Source organism: Amphiura filiformis, chromosome 11 (assembly GCF_039555335.1).
Source record: "Amphiura filiformis chromosome 11, Afil_fr2py, whole genome shotgun sequence".
Classification (NCBI taxonomy): domain Eukaryota; kingdom Metazoa; phylum Echinodermata; class Ophiuroidea; order Amphilepidida; family Amphiuridae; genus Amphiura; species Amphiura filiformis.
The window spans coordinates 66978736-67003857 of NC_092638.1; the positions used below are offsets into that span (position 1 = coordinate 66978736).

Here is a 25122-nt window from a genome sequence, read left to right on the forward strand (position 1 = left end):
TATACATCTATTTTATGAAGAATTGTTTTTGTATACATACACAAAGACAAAAATAATGACTGCAAAGTCTCTTTCTGAACAAGTTAAGGCGAGACAATAAGTTAAATGGAGCAATTGGATGTAGGTCTACATTAAACTTTCTTGAACAAACAAACAAACAATTTCGTCTACCATCCCATGACACAAGGAAATCACTGATCTGATTTGAGCTGATATTCCTAGGGTTTAATCGTGGGTCATCAGAGAAGATATCAAACCCTTCCCAGAATCCTTTGCAACATGATACATGACCTCATTTCTTCAAATGACACTCCTATTACTTTATACAGGTTCCCTTTGTTTTAATTTTGAGAATAGACTGGCTAAACATGGATCGATAGTCAAGAAATAAACAAATTTGGCAAGATTTTGGATGTGCTCCATTCACTGAGCTCATCTTGTCACTTTTAATCAAACCATGTTACACTGGTTAGCAATCCGGGTTAGCAAGTCAGTGCAGAAAATTGAAATGGGAGAAATGCATTAGGCCCCTAACAGTCAATTTTGAGTTTCCCATCACATAATTTCTGAAAACAAGTGAGGTAACTTTTTCATTATTCATTATTCATTATTTTTCTGCCTTTCATTATATGACCAACACGCATGTAAATTGTGTTGTTATTTGTCGCTCACTCACTTGAAGATGGATGTTTAGCCCAAATGAGATTCAAAAGTATATTAAAAAGAGTCTGCAAGGTTGACAGCAAAATGCATGTTTTAATTTTGATTTTTCCACAAAAATAAAAGGATATTCATAATTTTTTTTCCAAATATAACCAGTTTTTATCGGTATTTTTGGAAAATCACAATAATGAATTCAAGTGAGGGTCAGAAAATGAAGTGAGGGCGGGTGACGGGAAACTCAAAATCGACTTTCCTTGGCCTTATGGGAAGAGTAAGAAATCTTCTCTGGTGGGTCACAATGTGTGTGGTTTTCTTTGTGGTTTTAAATGTCTATAATCATGATAAAATAATAATCATAATACCTATTGTATTCAATTTTGACAACTTTGTAAATTTCATAGTTATTCCTACTCTGCTCATTTATTCAGGGCACAGTCTTTAAATGCTTTACATGTACATGCTAGCCAAAGGCTTACACATAAAAAGTTTTGAGATATTTTCTCAAAATATCAAGAGCTATCTAAAGAACCACTGAACCAATACTAGGCTTGTTGGTACTTATTTTAAGTATTTTTCATGCTGATTCCAAATATGGTCATGACAATGTCCAATTCTGAAATGTTTGAATTTTTAAAAGAAAATTTGGAACTTGTTGTCTGTATTGACACCTTTGTGGAGAGGGTTCAACCATAAAATGTTGTACATCACAAAATGACCTTTGAAAATAATGGGTACAAGAACTCATACTCCATAACTTGGGGTCAAAATATATGTATGGTTATTGAATTGAGGTTATGAACTTGGCCATTAAACTGAGAACATAGACAGATCAGGTATGCCCTTTTGCCATGGGGTGGCAGTATAATGTACATGTAAAAGTGCATGCATTAAGTACCAGGTCATACTGCGGACATGTGACCACACATCTTTCTTCATCATCACTGCCCTCTGCGGATGTCTGGGAAGAGTGCACTGTTAGGGTAAAAGGTAATTGTGATTAGGGTAAAAGGTGAAGTGAAAACATTTTGCATTATTGTGATTCAATCATTGAAATAAGAGAAGACAGAATATGACTTAAATGGCTATTCCAGTTGAAATCCACACACCCCTTATGGAAGACATGATCTTAATCTCTCAAACAGGGAGTGTAGATTTTAAATGGAGTTCAGGTAACCCAATTTGAAATTCGCACTCCCTGTATGGGAGATTAAGAACATGTCTTCCACAGGGGGTGTGTGGATTTCAACTAGAACTGCGGCAATCCCCATAGGCACTACCAGCCGAATTATTGGCCTCAAAGAATTATTTTGATTGGCTGCATTGGTATGTATCATGTATTGATCAGCCAATCAGAGACATTGTAAGATTAAGTCAGTAGAGCTGAAGGGGATTAAGCTTTTAAACTTGCTAAGAGATATAAAAGCTCTTTTTTGATTGGTTACTCGGATGGATATATCATGTCATTAACCAATCAAGGGCAATGTAAAAGAAAATAGTGCCCATGGGGATATGAAGTCTGACTTCTCCTTTTAATTTCTCTGATTAATGTATCAAATTCAATCCAACATAACATGTGCTCCCTGGATATATTACATACAATAAATACAATCATGATAAATGCATTATTTGCGGCAAAAATCAAACACACCCACACACACCCCCCCCACACCCCCTACCATTCTGCACCAGCAATCCAGCATCCCAAACCTTACACATCCTGTCTGCAACAACATTTTATCAAATCAACATACCGAGGACCAAAATGGTGGATTTTTTCCCATAGCTGTGCATGATACAGGATGGAGATTACAAAATGCTGACACCCCTACCTCTTCAGCACACCAACTGGTTAATCCCTATGTAATCTCAGTTTACAATCCCCAAACATGTCATTGTTCTGGTTATGTGGGGTAGGGTACAATGTAGTTCCAGTAACTGTAACTCGTCGTACCTAGAGTTACAGTGCACTCTATTATTATCTATTTCACAAATAAGAAACATCACAATATGTGGGCTCATTTTGGGCTCTAAGGATGCAGCTAAGGAACTCTCTCAAGGACAGTTTGGGCATGCACTGATGATTTTAATCCCATTGTACCAGGGTTTGGGCGTGCTTGGATGATTTTAATCCCACTGTACTAGTCTATACTCCCAAAGTTGAGTTAATTGATCAACATTGATCTCATCTTTTGGGTGGGTTCAAAATTCCCAGGGTTGGCAAAACCTGCAATCTTTATGGGAGTAATTTACTTAGTGCAAAAGTGGTCAAAATATTGTTCTGCAAAATGTCTTGATTTGGATATATCATATTGAGCAGCATTCTACTTGTGATGTTTCTACACTGTGTAGAGAGGGTCTACAGCATCTCTGAGGTAAAACTGACAAATACAAGGTATATTTCTGGATGCTTGAAGTTTGGTTTTCTTAAACGTACAGTGCATCCCAATGTACCGCTGTAAGACTTCAGGTCAGTAGATGTCATTATGTTTATAAAGACTGAAGTCTTGCAGGCAGGACTAGGTACAATGTAGAGTCTACTGAAGCGCACCAACTGGTGTAATCTCAGCTTATAATCCCCACATTAGTCGTAATGGGAGAAGTGACAGTAAGTAACAAATTCTACATTCTATAGATGAGTTGACTTCTGACATTAATGCCTGGCATTATGCGCACGCATCATCACAATTTCCATTGTTTTTTGCCTGGCAGTATGCGCGTACATCATATTTTGTTCAGGGCCCATGTTTTTAAAACTCCCGCCACATCACAATAAGGCTATTGAACAGTATAGTGGTTGCATGCGGTTCACTCAAGCATATCGATATACCAGTTGCTTGCCTTTGTTGATAAACATGGAGGTCAACTCATCTATACAAAATATGTCTTGGTCTGGCAACTAATTTAGGTATTTAGCTCTCAAATCATGATGGCCATGTAGCTTTAGATATTTTTGGCACAATACACAATACATATTATGCAAGTCAAATACAATGTACCATAGACTCAACGAAAAAGTGCCCCAGTGAACGAGACTAAAGGTCCAAAGGGCCCTATGTGAAACTGGGTACACCCGTCAGTCAGAAACCCCGTCAGTCCGAACCACAGCTAGTCCGAATTTTAAGCTTACCTAACCCTAACCCTAAACCTAACCCTAATGAACCCTAAACCTAACCCTAAAAATTCGGACTAGCGGTGGTTCGGACTGACGTTGTTTCGAACTGACGGGGAGACCCTGTGAAACTTACTTGTTTATTGATAGTATTTGTAGGTGTGTGTGCCTATGATGCCGAGAGTCTATGCCACTCTCTATTTCATTAATAAGACTATATATAGCTGACTTACTTGTTATTGATAGCATTTGTAGGTGTATGCCTATCTAGTAATGTCTCTGATGACCCTGATAAGCTTGTAGGCACTTGTTGAACTTCAATCTCTATGCCGCTACCTGCTTCATTGTTCTCACCAAAATCTTCAAATCTTTCTTCTCCTTCGCTTATTAAAGATGAGGCCGTTGTACTGCTGCCATGTTGGCCATTATGGGACCTAGGCATGGAAACAACATAGGAATGAAGGAATATATATTGGCCATTATGGGGCCTATATGGGGCATTAAAACAATAATGTGTGATTTGCATAAAGAATAGATTCTTATTTAAATGTTTGTTTTCACTGATCACATTATCCCCTTTTAATTTCAAGCCAAACAAATGAGGTATAATGAAGAAAATTGTGATTTCATTACAACACCTACAATGCGTGTACTATGCTCGCCGATCGTATTACATGTAACTGCACGGAGCATTGCGCTCGACGTGTGTACATACAAGCTGACATCCATGGTACATGTTAGCAAACACTCGAACGTTGAACTCTGAATAAAACTAAAATATTTTAATACTAAAAGTTAAATTGTACTGTTATTAAAGCACTTCAGGCTAAGTCTTTTACGTGGTATTTTAGTATACCACTGGACATTATAATTATGCAAAAAGTAGAAATTCAAGTAAAATTGAGGGCGTCGCTGTGAAGCAAATCACACATTATGGCTTTAAGAGAAATGAATATATATTGGCCATTATGGGACCTACATTAGGCATGAAGAGAAATGAATATATTGGCTATTATGGGACCTACATTAGGCATGAAGAAAACAAATGAATATATTGGCTATTATGGGACAGTCTATATTAGGCATGAAGAGAAATGAATATATTGGCCATTATGGGACCTACATTAGGCATTAAGAGAAATGAATATATTGGCCATTATGGGACCTTAGGCATTAAGAGAAATTAATGTACATGTATATGGCCATTAATGGTACCTACATTACATGTAGGCATGAAGAGAAATGAATGAATGATTATGTATATTGGCCATTAGGCTGAGTTCACATAGGAGTATACTATTCGGGTATAATATAATACCGGGTCACATAATTGGCCATTACAGGACCTACTACCTAGGCATGAAGAGAAATAAATTAATGAATATATATTGGCCATTGTGGACTCCTACATTAGGAGTAATGAATGAATACTTATTGTTTGTTATTATGGAACAAGAAACCCTGGTAGACCACCCCTTACATATGTAGATGTACTCAAGCAAGACACCGGACTGGAAGCATCTGACCTGGGAACGGCAATGCAGGATATGGAAAGCTGTCGTGGTTCGGGAAAACTACCCGAAATAAGCAAGTAAGCATGGGACCTAAGTATTACCTTGGTGTAAGGGTTCTTGGAATGTGTTTCTGTTTACAATAACATGTACAGTGGCGACTTGTTAACACAAACCCTCAAAACATGAAGTTCCTGTTAATCAAGTATGTTTTACATTCCCAAGCATACATTTCATATGTTATTAGACCTGGATAACACGAACTCCTGATAACAAGAAGAATTTGAATTCTGCACAACTTTGTGTTAATGAGATTCCACTGTACATAAATATCTTACTTGATATGATCCCCATAGAAGCCATTAAGACCAGTAGTCCCAGCTATTGCACTATCTGCGTCGTCCCCATCAAGGGCAGGTAAATGTCCATCATAAAACAGTGGACTGGGTGATGTATTGTCCTCACTCATATCGGCAAAGGCACTGTCGTCGTATTCGTTATAAGTACTCTCAGATGTCTGTAAGAAAAGCAACAAAAAACATAGATCACTATATTGCTGGTGTACCCCAAGGTTCTATACTGGGCCCCTATTGTCCATCATAAAACAGTGGACTAGGAGATGTGTTGTCCTCACTCGTATCGGTGAAGGCACTGTCGTCATATTTTTAAGTATTCTTAGATGTCTACAGTAAGAATAACAACAAAAAACATAGATCACTAGACTGCTGGTGTACCCCAAGGTTTCATACTGGGGCCCCTATTGTCCACCATTAAACAGTGGACTAAGTGATGTGTTATCCTCACTCATATCAGGTAAGACAATGTCGTCATATTATTGTACATGTACTCTCAGATACATGTATATGTCTGTAAGAATAGCAACAAAAAACAGAGATCACTATAATGACTTGATGCTGGTGAACCCCAAGGTTCTACACTGGGCCTCTATTGTCCATCATACATATATAGGTGTGGGTGTCGCGTCTCAAATAAATATATTATATATATAATATATATTTTTTATATATTTTGTTTCATTTTTCCTGGTTATTTATATTAATGCCAGTTTGTCTGAGCTCCATTTCCTAATTTATAAACTAAGTGAAAGAAAAGGAATTTATATACGAGTTACGAGTTACATAAAATAAATATTGAATGTTTTTATTCGTTTCAATGGAAAGAATATTTTCATTTGGTGAAATATGAACTGTTGAATGAAACAGTCCATATTTCACCTCATGAAAATATCCTTACCATTGTACTCATAAACATTCAATTCATGTATACTTATTTTTCCCATACCAAAAATATAGATATTTCAAGTTTATACCCCTGTCTTTAAATATTAGTCCTTTTGCACATTACATCACATCATAGTACACAACCGATTTTTCAGGAGAAAAAGAATTCTGATATTAATCGGGGTCGGGGAAAATCCGGGGTAGCTCTTGTTTTTATTGGCCCTCTTATCTGTTGAATGAAACAGTCAACCTCATGAAAATATTCTTACCTTTGTACACATAAACATTCAATATTTGTATACTTATTTTTCCCATACCAAAAATGTAGAATTTTTACACCCGTCTTTAAATATTAGTCCTTCTGCACGTCATATCACATACATACATGTATGCCCTTTTCACTTTAAATCTGGAAATCTCATTGTATGATAAATCCCTTGCACTACAGCCAAATATTCTCAATCCCAAAGGCACATTAAAAGGGCATTTCATGATCCACAGCCTCATCCCCCACTTTTCTCCAAAAAAGTTGAGATTTTTATACCACTTGAAACCTCTTGGCTGCTTAATGTTTATGTACAAAAAAATTCTTGCAGATTAATTAGTTTACCAAAGATATCATCAAATTTGAATTACGTTCTGGTATACCAGAACGAAATTACAACACATTGTCTATGGAGCAGTGTAAAACACATACTAAAAGTAATCATGCATAACTCGCAAACGCAAAATCGGAATCAACTGAAATTTTTTCATGGATATCTACTGAAAAATATCATAAATAGGGGATGCTCGGATCACAAAATACTTCTTTAATATAGCTTCCATTCAATAATCACAGCTACAGTCTCAATCCCAATTTTCTTGTGATATCTCGCCAGAAGCATCACAAATCATTATTTAACTCCTATACTTTGTCTAGGGAACAGACAGGTCAACTACTGAAATAGCTCTCTTAACGTGTGTCTACTTTTCGGCATAGCCGAACATTTCCCGCCTATTACATGTACGAGCTGATCAAACTATAGACAACTAATTCACAAACACTTGTTGCATACAATGTATTAACTATTTACTCTTGACAATGATTAGACCTATGTATCTGATAAATAGTGTACTTTGGTCATTAGGTAAATCTGGTAAACAAACATATGTCAAACTCAGCTGACTGATCTGCATCAATACCATAACACAATCAAAACTACACTGTCCTGATTGTGTGACCATGCAGTACACAAGTGACCTGGTAAACCAAACCCGGAACATGTTGGCAGAACAGAATTTGTAGATTCTCCTAGACAGAAACCTATACCATGGTTCCTTTTTTTTAATTTGACTATATTTTGTTAATACAAAAATATCATCTCAATAAATGACACATCTGATTTGCCCAGATTTTTTTTTTATTTGCCCTGAAAACTAATAAGATTCCCCTATATGCTTTTTGGTTTGATTGTTTTTTGTATGTAATTTATTTTGTGTTCAGAAAAATCCAGGTACCTTAATCACACAGATGTTACGCGTAAAAGGGTACACTCAGCACCAACATGTCAACATAAAGCACTTGATATGATGGTAAAATTCTAAGTGAAACTGTGCTAAAAAAAACTCCTCAAAACGTGTGCTTTTTCTTCGTTTTTTCTTCAGGCCTCTTGACTGATCGCTACAGGTGGTTTTAGGTGGGTTTTTTTTCATGACTCATATAACAGTAAAATACTTGATCGTGTAGTAGCCCATCCCCCCACACACACCCACACTTGCTGTAATTGGGTCCATCCATTTTAAACTGATGAAAAATACTTGCTTTGAGTACTTTTTGAAAATCATGTTTATGCTGGTGATGTACATACAAGTGACCCCCGGAAAAAAATGCCAGAAATAAATAAATGCATAAAATGAATGAATGAATGAATACCAATTACCATACGACTATGGCAAGCTAAAAGGCCCATTACGTATTGCGACAACGCGTTGCTTGCTAAGCCAGCCAATAGATATAGAGCTTTTAGCAACACGTTGCTTTTCCCAAGGCAACGCGTTGCTTTCGCCTTCTGAAAGCAAACGTGTTGCTTTCGCAAACAACACGTTGTTGTCATTCTTTACGTCTTGTGGCAACAACCAATCACAGCGACTCTTACAGGATACACACAAGCATACAAGAAACTCTAGATAAGCCTTATATATTGTTCTCATAATATCTGTGAAATTTTACGCCTGAAATGGATTTCGTTTTATGATAATGAACAAATTAATATTGTTGCTCAAGGAATTTCTCAGACTGAGCATTTTTATGTCTACAATTGAGTGTACAATAGTGTGATACACGCAAAACACAAAACATGTAACAGCTAGTACCACTAAGGCGGGATGGACATAACCAACAGCTCTTCAAAGCGCCGATATGATTGGCTAATCAAAAACTCAGCTTGGGCGCCCCTGAATTGAGTATGTAAGCAACACGTTGCTAACCCGGGTTGCTAAAGCAACACGTTGCTTGTGAAACGTGTTGCTTTGGCGAAAGCAACGCCTTGTCGCAATACGTAATGGGGCTTTTGGCTTGCCATATACGACACCTTTTTTTTGGTGTTGGTGATGGTGGGTTTATTAAGCCGGGTGTGCCTATTTTTGGCCATTTTTCCGTACAACTACATGCTTAAGCTATATGTTTTAGGGTTCCCGCGCGTTTGAACGATAATTGTTTTGCGTACTTTTCACATGTTTGGTGAGCACATTTTCTTCAATATTTTGACTAGTTGATGTTGAATGTTTTAGATAGGCCTATTGTTTGACAATATCTTTTGCCAATAGTATGTTTAAAGTTGTAATTTTGTGTTTTTGATCGCAAAGATTGGATATTTTCATTCCCGATTCTAATTTTGCACCCTGCATTAGGGTGCAGAACTCGGCAGAACTTTGACCATAATTTTGCTGTTTTGGACACTAAAATACATTCAATCCTTAATTTTGTTTCAACCGAGTCTTTAATTACATCTAGCAAGCACAATAAGATAGGCACGAATTTACATCAACTGACAACATTTAAAAGAAATATTTTCCAATCTCTGACCTGTGCAAATCGTTAAGTGTGTTACATTTCCAATAGACATCCAAAATGGTGTAATTAGCCAGTCCTAAATATAGGTACGGTGTGCGTTTTATACAACTGGCAGTGAGTCTAATATAGCATTAGGGCTTATACTGTTTAGTACCAAAGTATACCCCAAACATGCCAAGGTATCATAAATATATCATCCTGGCATATCATGAGTATTTTTAAAAAAATACATCAATAAATGAATAATATTTATATCAATCATCTGTCATGAATTACCCAGAATATTTATTATTGGTCCCCCTCCCAGTGACTTACTCCGGGTCATAATTTATTGTGTGGAAATGTTTCGTACATGTAGCTATATACGGTATATTAATTATCACTCCAGACAGAAATAAAATATAGCAATAGGCCCTATATGATATTATTTTTGATGGATCCATGTGTGTGATAATTAGAGAATAAAGGTATTGTTTTTAACCGCTAGAGTGCATGCATCTATCGTCTCATACATTGTAACACAGGCGACATCATAATTTTAAGTAAAACAACGAGGCGAAGCAGAGTTGTTTTACGCCAAAAATAATGATGTTGTGTGTTATATGAGACGATAGATGTACTCCAGCGGCTTAAAACAATATCTTTATTCTCATTCTTAAATATAAGAATAAATATAAGTTTTAAAATATTGGACTAGACTACGTCTCGTCCAATATTTTAAAACTGATAGCTCGACCAATAAATATGGGCTAACGATCCAATTTTATATCAAACATGGATGCTATTCTGTTGTAAATGTAATATACCTGAGATACTAATCAGGAGGGTGAAAGTGCATATAGGAACAATGCCAAAAACTACGTCACGCCGGTCACGCTATTGTTCGACTTAAACTACATCATTCGCCATTTTGTAAATATTAACGCATGATCGTTGCTTTGAAGTTTCCACCGGATAGTCTGTGGATAGCGCAAGAGCATGCTTTGACCATGCGCAAAAAAAATGAATATCATGAAGATGTTTAAGATTGATTCTTAGATGTTTCAAAAATTACCGTCATATTGCATAGATTCATCAAAGAATGGTTTGAAGTACTAACCTTATTTAATAATTTTAAAAATCGGGAGAATTTTACAAAATCAATGTTTTTACCTGTCGGTATTACAACTCGTGAAACACATTAGTGATGTGCCTGGGTGACCTAATCTACTAACCTTTAACGTTTCCTCTATGAACTCTAACCCTCCTGCAATATGGCGCCTATTGTCTAGAGTTAAACTACATCTTTCGGTGTGTTACGTAATACTACGATGCCTATCCCATTATATCGATCCCTGTACTAATCTACTAGTCTAATTAGGGATATATATATATATATATCATTATTTATGCACCTATAGAGAACCGGTAACTTACCCTGCTCATAGAGTCATAGTCATATCACAGTACCACAAAACACATACATGCATCAATGTACTATTGATGGTGTTCAGCTTACAACATGTAGAAACCATCACATATATTCCCCAGTCAGTGTACAAGCTGAGTGATGATAATGACAGTCAGCTGATCAGTACACGCATACACCATACACACATGTCAACTCCACCATTAATACCAGTTGATAATCAACAACAGGAAACCATCCACCCAAATGACAATCAATAATAATATCCCCTACGTCAACTGTCTGTAATATTATTCCTGTAAGAGTCAGTACAAAACCTATTAAACGGTACAAAGGGAACTTCAAACAGGAACAACAATCCTGTGAGAATCTTGTGTAAACACCACAGCTCATGCAGGCTATTGTGTTGTACTCTTTCACACATGCACTGTCTCACTGGCTGTGTTGCTAGTTTTTTAGCCCCAAGATGTGGTATTCACATCATTAAAGTAGCCCAATTTTCCAGTCGAAAATTGCCCTCAAATCTACAGCAGAAAGCACTATCGATCTTTACCCTCCATGCCAGTTTAATTAAATATAATTCAGGTTTGTTTTAAGGGATGCACCATTAGATACTCAGGGGGGTAGGAAGTTGGGGTCTGGGAAAGGATTTTTTTTCGCCGCCGAAGTTTGTTATTTTTAATTTCATGCATTTATACAGTTAGGTGGGGAAAGTTTTTTTTTTTTAGTGTTGGTGGGGAAAGTTTTTTTTTTTGCTCATGTAGTGGGTGATGTTTTTTTCTCAAAAACTTCCTACCCCACCCTGAGAATCTAATCATAGACCCTTATAGTATTAAATAACCTTGAAAATTAATTGCTTTGACTGAAGACAGAGGTTTGAGATAATTTTTTTCGGTCTGGTTGTTCCATCTTTTTTCGGTTGGGTTGTTCCATCACTTTACCCACTGACACATCTGTCAAAAGGGACACCCTCACTGGTTTGTACAGGGCCTTTCAGTTCCAGTCAATTTTCTCAGCACAGAAAATACCAATTTGCCTTGTTTTTGGTCATTTTTAAAGTTGATTTCCCTGATAAGAAATCAAACTTTTAGAATTGTTTCATAAAGCGGTGCAATTGAGTGCAACGGTAAGTGTCCCCTTCGTGACCAAGGGGGCAAAATATATTGATTTTAACTTGAAATTTTTGAAAAAAATTCAGAATATTTTCAAAATATGTTTGCAAATGACTAACTTACAAAATTTTCAAGCTGTCGGTGATATTTTTGGTCATTTTAGCCTCCACAAAAAACCCAATCGACCCTACTTGAAAAGTCCACCCACCCATAAACGGTGGGGTTTTTATTGTCACCTTTAGTGGCATCCCCCAAACGAGCCCAAATCCCTTAACTTCCCTCCATGTTAACAATTGTGACTGCACATACTAGTACTTGTCACTTTACTGTCTATTTGAATCACTTGGAACTAAAAAAAGTCAATTGCTGCTTTGAAGAACAATTTTATAGGCTTAGGAACAGGGGGTGGGTTTTTTGGGGGGCTCCCTCAATAAATTTGGTGCGGGGGCTCGAATACCCTTCAGTCCCCCCCCCCTCCCCATAATTCCAGGTGAAGTAATTTAAACCAGGAAAAATGGGTGTATTTTTCAAAATACCCCCCTCTCAGACACCCCCCAGAACGGGTCATCAACAAATTTTCATTACTCATCCCCCCCACCCCCACCCTATGTTAAAAATCTTTCTAAGCCACTGAATTTGTATCACAGGTGAAGTCCAGGCCATTTAAAAAGTAGCCCAATTGTGCAGGCTGCGCAAAGATTGGGAAAATCCATCAAATGAATTATTCAGTAGGGTCAAAAGAATTAATCTATATAATTATGAATATTCAACAGGTAATTCATCATGACCTCTTTCACTTGAACTTTTTGGATCAATTTTATGAGATTTTGATTTTTTAAAAGCAAGTCATATTCATATTTGGGGGCCTCTAAATCTTTTTGGTACAATGTACTTGAAATTTGTGTTGCTTGTTTTTTGTTGTTTTTTGTTGCTGCTTTTTTAACCATGAGGAAATGGTCAAAAGTCACAGGAAAAATCTCCAAAAGTCGCCCAATTGGGCTCAGAAATTACAGGTTTGGCAACCCTGAACATCAGTTTGTTTACCATTGAGTTTATATGGTTGAGTGAGTCAAAGAAGAATTGAAGCTTAATTCAGACAAGTTTGAAATTTGAATTGGTTATTGTTGATTTAATGATTAACCGCTTGTTTTGGTTCTGAATAGATTTGTTTGAGTTTGAGGACAGTGAGTCAGCTCTCAAGGCAAAACACCTGATGCCAAAATAATAAAAATATAACAAAGCAAAATATGTTTTTCAGAATCTCATGAAGTGGGAACAGGGTATTTAAAGCCATATTATAACATTTGCTGAGGAGAACGCCCTCAATAGTTTTTCAAAATTCTGTTTTTTACATGATTATATTGTACTTTATTAAACTAACATACCCTGAAAAAATCAAGACTATAGGTGCTGTAGTTTTGTCATAATCCGAGATTTTGAATAAAACGCCGGATTCGGGCGTTTTATTATTACGATGGAAATATTAGTCTAACGCAGCATACCTATATTGACAACACAGTACGTGCATTGCGTGCGGGACGGATATACACATCAAAGGATAGCACCGTAACACAACCGACGGAGTGATACACATTGGCGACATCGGCGCTGGTAGTAAATTCCAATTTTCTTTGCTTTACCTCGGTTGTTTGGCTCAAAATTAAAAGGGGACATATCTGATAATAAAAGCTAACATTTTATGGCAAAGAAATACTTATCTATTTGGAATGAAAATGTTATAATATTGCTTTAAGTTTTTTACATCAAATTCGATACTCTTACTTAGTCTTACTTCCATGGGGGACTTCAGTTTAAAGTTGAGATTTTGAATTTAATATACCATATCTGAGAATCTTGTATTTTCACCATCAACGAACCCCGGGTGCAACACCCCACCCCTGACCACATCCCACCGTACACCCCCATCCCGAAATACATGTCTATATACACGTGCATCCAGCTAGCCCTATACTTTACACTGGGGTCTCTGTTGCAAGTATCCAGAGAGGATGTGTGCTATATAACCCACTCACAAATTTGTTTTTGTGACGGGTGGGACTCAAGTTTGGTTTGGGTAGGGGTGTGCTGAGAATTTGAAAGTGGACCTAAAATTGTTTTCAAGAAATGTGTAGGCCCTACCTATCGATAGACCAAAATTCAAAATTTAACACAAATTGTCTTAATTGGGGAAATTTTTAATTGGGGCTATTTTCTGAAAAAAATTGGGGCTATTTTCTGAAAAAAATTAAGAACAATTTTGAAAAAAGGACCCATCCATATACTAAAATTGGCCTGGAAAAAGGGGTCATTGATATATAAAAAGGTCAAAATTACAACCAATATTTGTGGCACGTCCCTGTATGGTCATTTGTACTGAGTCCCCACTCCGCCCTTTGGGCCACCAGACTGCAGATCCCCAGTAGCATGATGATCATTAACCAAAATCCATGTTCTTGTTCACAGTATTTCAACAGAGGGCAGCATGAACAGAAATCAACAGTCCATCCAATGCACAGCCGTGTCCCATTATGACATCTGAAGGTACATGATGTTAATATTTTTATTCTGAAAAGTGTATTTTATGTGTGTGTGAAGCCCGGTGCACAGTGTCGACATCCTATATTATAAATATAAACTTAAGGTGGTATTGGATGCATTTTCTAGAAATTAGAAAATGCTTTGAGCATGTTTTAAACAGATTAATTGAGTAGGGTAAAGTACACTGATCAATATGCCTTTTTGTTTGAGCAAATCGGACATACGGTTTCCAAAATACATCAATTTATATTTTCTTTGTATCCTAGTGTTTTTGTCAATAATCAATATAGTTAATGAGCTAAAAGGACTGGAAAGGCTCATTAATATTTTTGTTAATATTTTGCTAAAATCAATGCATAAATGTTAGGTACTTTTATTTGCATACTTTTGCCTGAAAAGTTGGTCAGTGTTTTAATATGTTAAAATTATATAGTGAAGCCGCCTCTAATTTGCATATTTGCATAATTAATGAGCTAATTTGCATAAATGCTAATTAATTATGCAAATATGCAAATTAGGGGGCGGCTTCATTATATAATACATTAGAACATATTAGAAACACTTTGACTAAGTTTCAGGGCAAAAGTATGCAAAATAAAAGTACCCTGAACATTTATGCATGGATTTTAGCAAAATATTGGCAAAATTATATGTAAATGAGCTTTCCAGTCATTTTAGCTCATTAACTTGATTGATTATTGATAAAAACAATAAGATACAAAGAAAATATAAATTGATATATTTTGAAAACCGTATGTCCGATTGACTCCAAACAAAAGGCATATTGATCAGTGTACTTTGCTCTACTCAATTAATCTGTTTAAAACATGTTTAGAGCACTTTTATAATGCCTCCATAACCACCTTAATACTCCGTTGGTGAGCGACAGGCGAACTTTCATGCTAGTAATTATTGTTGTTGTTGTTGTTGTTGTTATTGTTGTTGTTGTTCTTACCTTGCAATTGGAATCACCAAGTGCAAATATTCTGGTTCCTGTCAATTTATTTACAGATGCTCTGAATACAGAATGCCAGTCAATAGATGCTGTCAGAAGCCACCAAACCAATCCAAAGACAAACACTATCTTTGGTAAAATCACATTCCAAAACAGGTCACCAGTATTGGCCATGAACAGAGACGAGGGTGACTACACACTTAGCTGATTTGTGCTGTCTGTTTTACACTGAGATATAGCCCAAGATGAATCCACATAAAAATTGAAAGATTCAGTTGAGTAAGTTTATATGCATATGCACTACATATAAACTTTCACTGAGCAACTGTGTTCAAGCAATGATAAGTCTTACTTGTAGAGCATCATCATACCAATGCAAACTTTTGCAGACTTGATTTGCTAGGAATTGAACAGGGCACCTGTCTCATTAAACTACTCAAATACTTCTTCAAAAGTAACAGAGGTGTCATCGAAGGAACAGGTATAGCACAATGTTAGTTCAGCTCATAAACAGAGACAGGTGGTTCCACTGCATAGTCCATACGCTGGTCAGTTTATGTAAATTTGAAGTTCAATGAGAACAATATCATAATGTCCTTTCGTTTGACACAAAGATTTGACATGGCCCCTTATCTTACTGTACCTTTCATCTCTTTCCTTATCTTGTTTCATTCAATAAAGGGTAGTTGTTAGTGCTTGGCTTAGGTCACTTTCATCATCTGGTCCTAATAGGACCTAAGTGTGTTTTCCCATGAAGCAATTGTTTTAAATACTGAGCCTTCACTTCAAACCTGTAACTATGCCAACACTATCAGTCAAGTGCATAATATGTTTTAGTCAATGTCATCACTGCATAGTAGTAAAGTCAATCACAACACAACATCTCATCAATATTACATGCAATAATCCAATAACATATTACATGGCCCCATAAATATTCAAAAGCTAATTATAATATTTCCTTGTTTCGCACATTTCCAGCTAGTAATAAGTCCATTTCCCGAGTCGAGTCAATCACCTCCAATATGATGCACATATAAATCCAGTAAAGCCAAATAACAAGTATAACCACCTCCCTCCAACACATCTATGTCATCATGCAATACACCATCATCATTAAAACAAACCAAACAAATGCTAACAAAGAACCCCTAGCTCGCTCATATTCCATCTATCAGGGTTGCCAAACCTGCGATTTGGTAGCCCAATTGGGCGACTTTTGAAGATTTTTACCGCGACTTTTGACAATATCCTGTCCCATAGAAACCAACGGTTAAGAAAAAATTTGGGGAACTTCTCAACATTGGCTCCCGCAACTTCTGATAGTTTCCTGCCCCATAGAAGCCAATGGTAAAGAGAAAAATTGGGCGACTTTTCGATTATTTGACCCGCGATTCGGGCTGAAATGTTTTGGCAACCCTGCTCTTCCGTCCATGGCAGCTTACGCTAACGAGAATTACTGACAAAGAAATTTGGTGGATCTGTCTGTACTATTACTAGGATCTACAACATGCTCATCTGATATCAGGGCACAGTTCTTTAACCCCAATATAATTTGCACATTCATTGAATGACCTTTGACAATTTGGGTACAAAAACTCATACTCTGCAACTTGAGGTCAAATTTAGCACTATGATTGTTTAATTGAGATTACTGAACTATGCCATTGGGATGAGGCCATTGTGGTCCATATAGTGTGTAGGCAGGTGCAAAGTTGGTCACATTGAACAAATAATAATAAAATATTATCCAGAATCAACACTATCAATCTATCTTTTTATTTATCTGACCCAGCAATCTACATTTATAACGATAGGTTTTGAGACCAAACTGACATCTTATCACAAAAGAACGACAAAGCATTTTCTATGTGGTAGGCAACAAACAATAATTTTATTGATTGTGATACTAAAATCACAGATAGGCCAACTGAAATTATATGCTCTGAACAAATTCATCAGGATCGTTCATAAATCACTGGTTAGCAAATGTTCTCAGTACAGATCCAAATAAGTAAAATTAGGCTCACTAGAAATATTTTGATTCCTATCAGGAATCTTGTTCACTCTGGTTTGGTGAGTGGTGGTGTTTCTAGTTGTTATCGGCAATCTTTGTGACTGATCTTGATGGCGTCACATGGGTTGCTTGCCGATTGATGATCTGATCGTAGATTCGATCAAGTCTGTACGCCCCCTCGTCCTTGTTCATGGTGGTGTTGCCTCTGCTCCTAATCTAAAGTCATCGACCAAGAGGCTATCAAAACAACCTGTTGGCTCAAAGAGGCCATCTGGATTAGGAGCAGAGGCAACACCACCATGAAGAAGGACAAGGGGGCGTACAGACTTGATCAAATCTACGATCAGATCATCAATCGGCAAGCAACCCATGTGACGCCATCAAGATCAGTCACAAAGATTGCCGATAACAACTAGAAACACCACCACTCACCAAACCAGAGTGAACAAGATTCCTGATAGGAATCGAAATATTTCTAGTGAGTACCTAATTTTACTTATTTGGATCTGTACTGAGAACATTTGCTAACCAGTATATGATCCATAAATAACTGACAATACAGGCTGCATCAAAATGATTCTATGGGATAGGATAGGATACAATATGATAGGATAGAATATGATATGATATGATAGGATAGGAGGATAGGATAGGATAGGATAGGATAGGGTAGGATAGGATAGGATAGGATAGGATAGGATAGGATATAGGGTAGGATTGGATTGGATTGGATTGGATAGGATATTGGATAGGGATAGGATAGGATAGGATAGGATAGGATAGGGATAGGATTGGATAGGATGGATTGGATTGGATTGGATTGGATTGGATTGGATAGGATAGGATAGGATAGGATAGGATATGATATGATATGATATGATATGATATGATAGGATAGGGTAGGGTAGGATTGGATAGGATGGGATAGGACAGGATAGGACAGGATAGGGCAGGATTGGATTGGATTGGATAGGACAGGACAGGATAGGATGGGACAGGATTGGACAGGATGGGATGGGATAGGATAGGGCAGGATAGGGCAGGATGGGATGGGGTAGGATATGATAGGACAGGATGGGATGGGACAGGATAGGATGGGGCAGGATTGGATAGGATAGGACAGGACAGGACAGGATGGGGCAGGATTGGATTGGATTGGATAGGATGGACAGGATAGGACAGGATGGGATTGGACAGGATAGGACAGGATGGGGCAGGATAGGGCAGGACAGGATGGGGCAGGATTGGATTGGATTGGATGGGATAGGATAGGATATGATTGGACAGGATGGGGTTATTAGGGCAGGATAGGATTGGACAGGATTGGACAGGACAGGACAGGACTGGACAGGACAGGATTGGATAGGATAGGATGGGATAGGATTGGATGGGATGGGACAGGACATGATTGGACAGGATAGGACATGATTGGACAGGACAGGACAGGATTGGACAGGACATGATAGGGCAGGATTGGACAGGATAGGACAGGATTGGATTGGATGGGATTGGATAGGATATGATGGGGGCAGGATTGGACAGGATAGGATGGGACAGGACAGGACAGGACAGGACAGGACAGGATTGGACAGGACAGGACAGGACAGGATAGGACAGGATTGGACAGGACAGGACAGGACAGGACAGGATTGGACAGGATATGATAGGGCAGGATTGGATAGGATAGGAGATTGGATAGGATAGGATAGGATAGGATGGATAGGATAGGATAGGATAGGAGGATAGGATAGGATAGGATAGGATAGGATAGGATAGGATAGGGTAGGATTGGATAGGATAGGATAGGATAGGATTGGATAGGATAGGATTGGATAGGATAGGATAGGATAGGATAGGATAGGATAGGATAGGATTGGATTGGATAGGATAGGATAGGGTAGGATTAGGATAGGATAGGATAGGATAGGATAGGATAGGATAGGAGGATAGGATAGGATAGGATAGGATAGGATTGGATTGGATTGGATAGGATAGGGTAGGATTGGATAGGATAGGATAGGATAGGATATTGGATAGGATAGGATAGGGTAGGATTGGATAGGATAGGATAGGATAGGATAGGGTAGGGTAGGATATGATAGGATAGGATAGGGTATAGGATAGGATTTTTCTCAAGGCACATTTTAACATAATTTGGAAACAATCAGATCAACCTTTCAAGCAGTAAACTGTTTACTGTATAATATTTTTTATCAAGGTACTTTTAATCATGGCCTTTGATTCACTTGAACTTTAGATGGTAAAAGGGTCCATGGATTGAGGAATAAAGATATCAGAAGGCTGAAGTTAGATAACATTATCAACGGATACCAGGTCGTTGATATTATGGGCTACATTTATTCCTATGATGCAAAAGTGCTGCAAATTTAGATTTTAGAATGCCAAGCAATAGAGGCCATCTCTTTTCTTATCAGTAGATATATTACAATAATTTTGAGTATGTTGTAAAAATCATACATTACAGTGGAACAAAATCTCTCTTATTCTCACATCAATGCAATCAAGTGGATAAGCTAAATGGGATACATTTTTTCTTAATGTTGGTTCCGCTTTTTTTTGTCCAGAACACACTTCAAAGTGCCAGGTTGTTTTGTTATTTTTATTCATTATTACTATTAATATGTGTTTGGGCCACATATCCCAAATAAATCCTTCATTTTTTTCCAGATTTAAAATAAAAATATTTTTGCAAGCTATCTACCTGACATGACTAAAGGCTATCAGATCCTTGCTGAATGTGCATTTTGGGTAGAGACGTTGCTAAATGTGGTGTGATCAAGCAAAATCAGTCTGAAGTCTGTCATATTCAATTTTAAGTTTCTTTTTGGATTATAACAAGCATTTGCAAAGCTACATTTTGCAGAAAACCCCATTGAAATTGGACAACCGGTTCAAAAGATAGGAACAGATAAAGGAGTTTCCAAAACAATAGGACTGACAGAAGGAAACATTTCCTTTGTTTGGCTGTATTTTAAATTCAATTCTGTCGGTCCGTGTCACGTCACTTCCGGTTGATGATGTTCGAGTGAAAACAAGTCCCTGATTCGATTTTTGTTGATGATTTCTGTCATTGGTGTTATGTAAATTTCGATCGCAAATAGTCAGTGGAATCAAACAACCGTTTCTAAGTCTTCAGAGTGAAAGAAACTCACTTGATTTACCGTTTAAATACTGACAAACTTAAAATTAAATTCCATGGTCGAGTGTCGTTTTTTCCGAAATTGAATGCCACTCCAGCAACATCGCTATGTAGCCTCCTTCACAGCCGGTTTCTGTTGTTCACAACAAACCGTGAGCCACATGCAGTTTGGGCCCGAGACTAGAGATAGCCCGGATGTCCGACCGACAGAATATTTCCGACTTTCGACTGATTTTGCTTGATCACATCACAAATGATCATTGTGTTAAACTAGCACTTAAGCAGCTATTTTTACCAAATGTCAATGCACAATGTCACTCTGTTCATTCTCAACAACTCAGGGAACAATGATCTGGCCAAGATTTGTTTCAATAATATTGCAGTAATTCTAGAGGGCAGTATACAAGTTGATATTTCAATAATTAGGCACAGCCAGCCAGTGTGGTACATGTACTCATTTTGAGACGTGAATTCAATTGACTTACTGATGCTTATCAGCAACATAACCAGGGCAGCTAAAAATAATTTCCTTTCTGGGAACGTGAACTGTTGTTTGGAATATTTTCTGCGAGAGTGGAGCCGGATCCCAGAGCGCGAGTATGAATATCTCTCCAAATCTCCATTTCGCTATCATCTCCCCCAAGTCTCCTCTAAAGGTCCGAGGTAAAAACTGATAAAAATAGTTACTATCTCTGCTTGCCCTGAGAAATTTATGAAAGAACCTCCGTCCCTGGCCCCCGGGGGCATTCAACTTTAGAAGTGACGGTATGTGCCTACCAGCGTCGCAAGTAGGGGCCTATCAGGTACAAAACGTTATTTTAAAAGGGTCATTGGGAACAAACAATATGAAAAAGGGGGTCATTGGGTATAATATTTGAAAATAGGGGGTCATTGGGTATAAGATTTCAAAAAAGGGGTCATCGGGTAGAAAATTTTGAAAAAAATGGAGCAAAATTCTATTTTCTTGTTCCAAATTTTCCAAATTTCTACAAATTTGTTGAAATAAGAGAGTTCGAAAGTTTTGGCATTATTTTGTAGCATTTTATAATGCTATTCTAGAAAAAAAGGGGGTGATTGGGAGCCGCAACCAAAAAAAGGGGGCCATTGGGTAGCAGCAACTAAAAATAAGGGGGGTCATCGGGTATGACTTTAAAAAAAAGGGAGTCATCGACTTCAAAAGAGGCCTATTGGGGCCTATTGACAGGCACATGATACCGTCACTTCCAAAGTTGAGTGCCCCCCCCCCCACGGGCCCTGGCCTCTTGGTCTTTGTAATTTTTGCATGAAATCCATTGATTTTAACTCCGAGCATGCCGAGTGCGGGTATATTCATTTCTGAATTTTATACTCCAAACGTGTATGTAATAGCAGAATATAATAGAAGTCACTACAAATATGATATTAACCAGTGGCTACCTCCCTTGTTTACCCGGGTTTTTAAAGTCTGTTATCACATGCAGGGTCGAATGTCACATTTTTTTTTCTCTGAATCGTCAAAGTTCGCAGAAAAATATTTTACGAGTGATAGTGTTTACAGAATATTTTCAGAGCTGCAGGAAAATGGTATTAAAGATTTAGGATGTTTTTAAATATTTGTCCCGTCTTGATTTTTTTCTGCGACTCTGAATCTTTTTCTGGGAACGCCGGTACCACGATACCGGTGATTTCGTAGGCCTGAACATAACATTCAATAATGATTTGGAAATCCTAATCGAATGGCAACTTAACTGTTCCCCTCCTAAAAGAAACACATTTTTGACAAATATTTAAGAGATTTGGACAAAACGTTTGCGAAATTTTTCAATGCTGAAAATTCATGACCGTAAAACACATCAAAAACCTGAATGTGTTCGGTCCAAATCTAAGAATAATTTTTACAATAAATGACTTGTTACTCTTTTTGAGCCTTATCGAGTCGGGGGGGGGGGGCACTTCATATTTGATTGGGTAAGGATGTGCAGCTGCCATTCTGAAAACTGACCCAAACATAATTATACCAAAGTTTATGAAAAGAACACCCAACACTGATATGAAAAGATTTGACTACAAAAACGACTCTCTTATAAATGCATCTAGGCACAGTTTCCACCTCGATACACCTGAGCACACAAAAATTTCCAAGCACAGCGAGTCTTGACTCTACGAAGACTGTGTTTTACTACACTGTTGAGTGCATAGCATCATATTGCTGTGTGAGATCTAATGGAAAATAAAAATCTGTGATTGGTTTTTGTCAAAACCTCAAGTGTTCCCTTCATCCAATCAGAATTTTTTTTATATCAAACGAAAGCTAATTCACTTCCCGCTAAAAACACTTTTTCTCATTAGGTCAACAGATGACGTAAATTCAATGTTTATAGCAAGGCGAATGTGGTAAACGACCTATCCCAGCACAATTTTTGACCAAAATGTAGGTTTTAAAAGTCAAAACCTCAAGTGTTCCTTAAAATATTTTTCAAATTTTATGTCATTAAATGAAAGAGCAAACTTATAAATATTGTCCATATACTAGAATGAGCAATGACCAATTTTCTTTAAATTGCAAATCTTGTGCAAAAAATTATGCCTGTTTTGTCATACGGTTGAAAATTCAATGAACTATGATTTTGCTCAAGTGTGCTTACTGCTTACAAATTGATATGCAGCCAACATAAAGCTTTTAAAATGTTATAAACATGTTACAAACCGGTTTTGGTTTGCATCAAAAAGTTTCAATAAAATTTAAATGTCAGGAAAAAACACTACAATGTTCAGCATTTTTAAAAAATGTTGTCAAAATTGACTTTTGAAAGATCCTGATGAATCTCATCAATAATGTTGTCAAAATGTTATTGAAAATTGAGTTTTAGCAAACATAATATTTACAAAATATTTTGATAACACTTTAATAATAACATTATGTTAGAATGTTTTGCATCAAGTTTTCAAAAATATTTTCTGACTGTTATTGAAATGTTATATCATCACTGGTGTTATACCCTTATAACCCAACATTTAAATGTTTTATGTGAAGCGTTTTGTGGTTGCTACGAACCCAGAAATGCGGCACATATTCTTTTTATAACACATTACCATGATTACATTACACTAGAATAAACTCCATTCTTTTACAGTGAAAAAAATGAACAAACACAAGGACAGACATGGTCAATAATTTCTTGACAAATCATCTTTGAGCTGTGATTGATGCGTTAATTTATAATGCAGGCATGTCAATAACAAGAGTACCAATGCTGAAGCCTCGCATGAATTGAGCATAAGGGACCGTTCACAAACACTTGTTAGGGGGACCTGATGCAAAAAGGGGGCCCTTAAAATTTTTGACCCTCCTAAGGGGGCCTTGAAAAAAATGACCACAAATTTTCCTGGGAAAATTGAGTTTATATGCTTTTCACAGGGGCACTCACAATAGGCAATTGAACCAAACTGGTAGCGCTGTATCGTAGGTATTGGGGATGAACTAGTATCATATATCAAAAAGTATAAAAGCTATGATTTTAGTACTTTCTCTCTGTTTCAATTACTAATTCGTTTCCAAATATCTGAATCTTCAACCCGGTGCAAGCTTTAATAACGGGGAACATACATTTTTATTAAAAAGAAATCCTACCATCTATCCAAACTCGCCGTGTTATTCCAATGCACATTTTACTTCACCGGGCAGCCTTTTTTTGATCGTATTTTGAAGATTGGCATCATAAAACCGTCATAGGTACAAATTTAGTACTTTCTGTCAATCAATTATGGCTTATTCTCTACATGTCAATCTTTAAATAATTGGCAAAGTCCTTATAATAACGGTACTCCGCCTTGATGAGTAAATGACAGCAAACAGCTGCAAACCAGTGAAAACTATCCCAAAACTCGGTCAGTGGGGCTCCGTTCGTGCATGTCAATAGAGTCATTATCGATTGGATTAGTCGTCCGTAGCGGACAATTCGGTCGCTCATTGGATCAATATTATCAGGTGGTAATAAATTTGCATTGGACAATAGATGACTATATAATGGTTTAGTCATGTTTAGTACTGCATATATCGGTTTAATCTTCAATAAGCGGGTTTATGGCTGGAAAGGTCACAGTGAATTCGCTGTGGACGTAAGTGCACTATGTTGTGATGAAATTTTTTTGCATCAGGCCCCCCTAACAACTGCAAATAGGTGATATTTTATTTATAGGGGGCCAATGTGTGACATGCACATTTTCCACCAAGTTTCAGTCAAATTGATAGAAGCAATTTAAAATTTGACCCTCTAAATGACCTTTGACATTGGAAGACCTATGGTTTTTTTAACATATCTCCTATACTTTTTGCCCTTGCGGTATAATTACCGAATAGGGTGCAACTTGCTA

At 37.2% G+C, this 25122-nt stretch overlaps 1 protein-coding gene across 2 annotated transcripts in view; it reads right to left on the reverse strand.

Annotated features, from left to right (window-relative positions):
- The window catches only part of LOC140165173 (rab11 family-interacting protein 4A-like), a 111317-nt gene that overhangs the window by 37835 nt on the left and 48360 nt on the right, over positions 1–25122 (reverse strand). Inside the window, exons 1-3 of one of the 2 annotated variants that reach the window (XM_072188615.1) lie at positions 10996–11410; positions 5622–5800; positions 4006–4206 (exon numbers count right to left, since the gene is read on the reverse strand). In XM_072188615.1, the coding sequence (XP_072044716.1) occupies positions 4006–4206; positions 5622–5800; positions 10996–11004 (389 nt within the window). In that variant the 5' untranslated portion in view covers positions 11005–11410. Of the gene's footprint in view, positions 1–4005; positions 4207–5621; positions 5801–10995; positions 11411–25122 lie in introns of those variants that run through there. The other variant, XM_072188614.1, reaches the window with a different exon arrangement.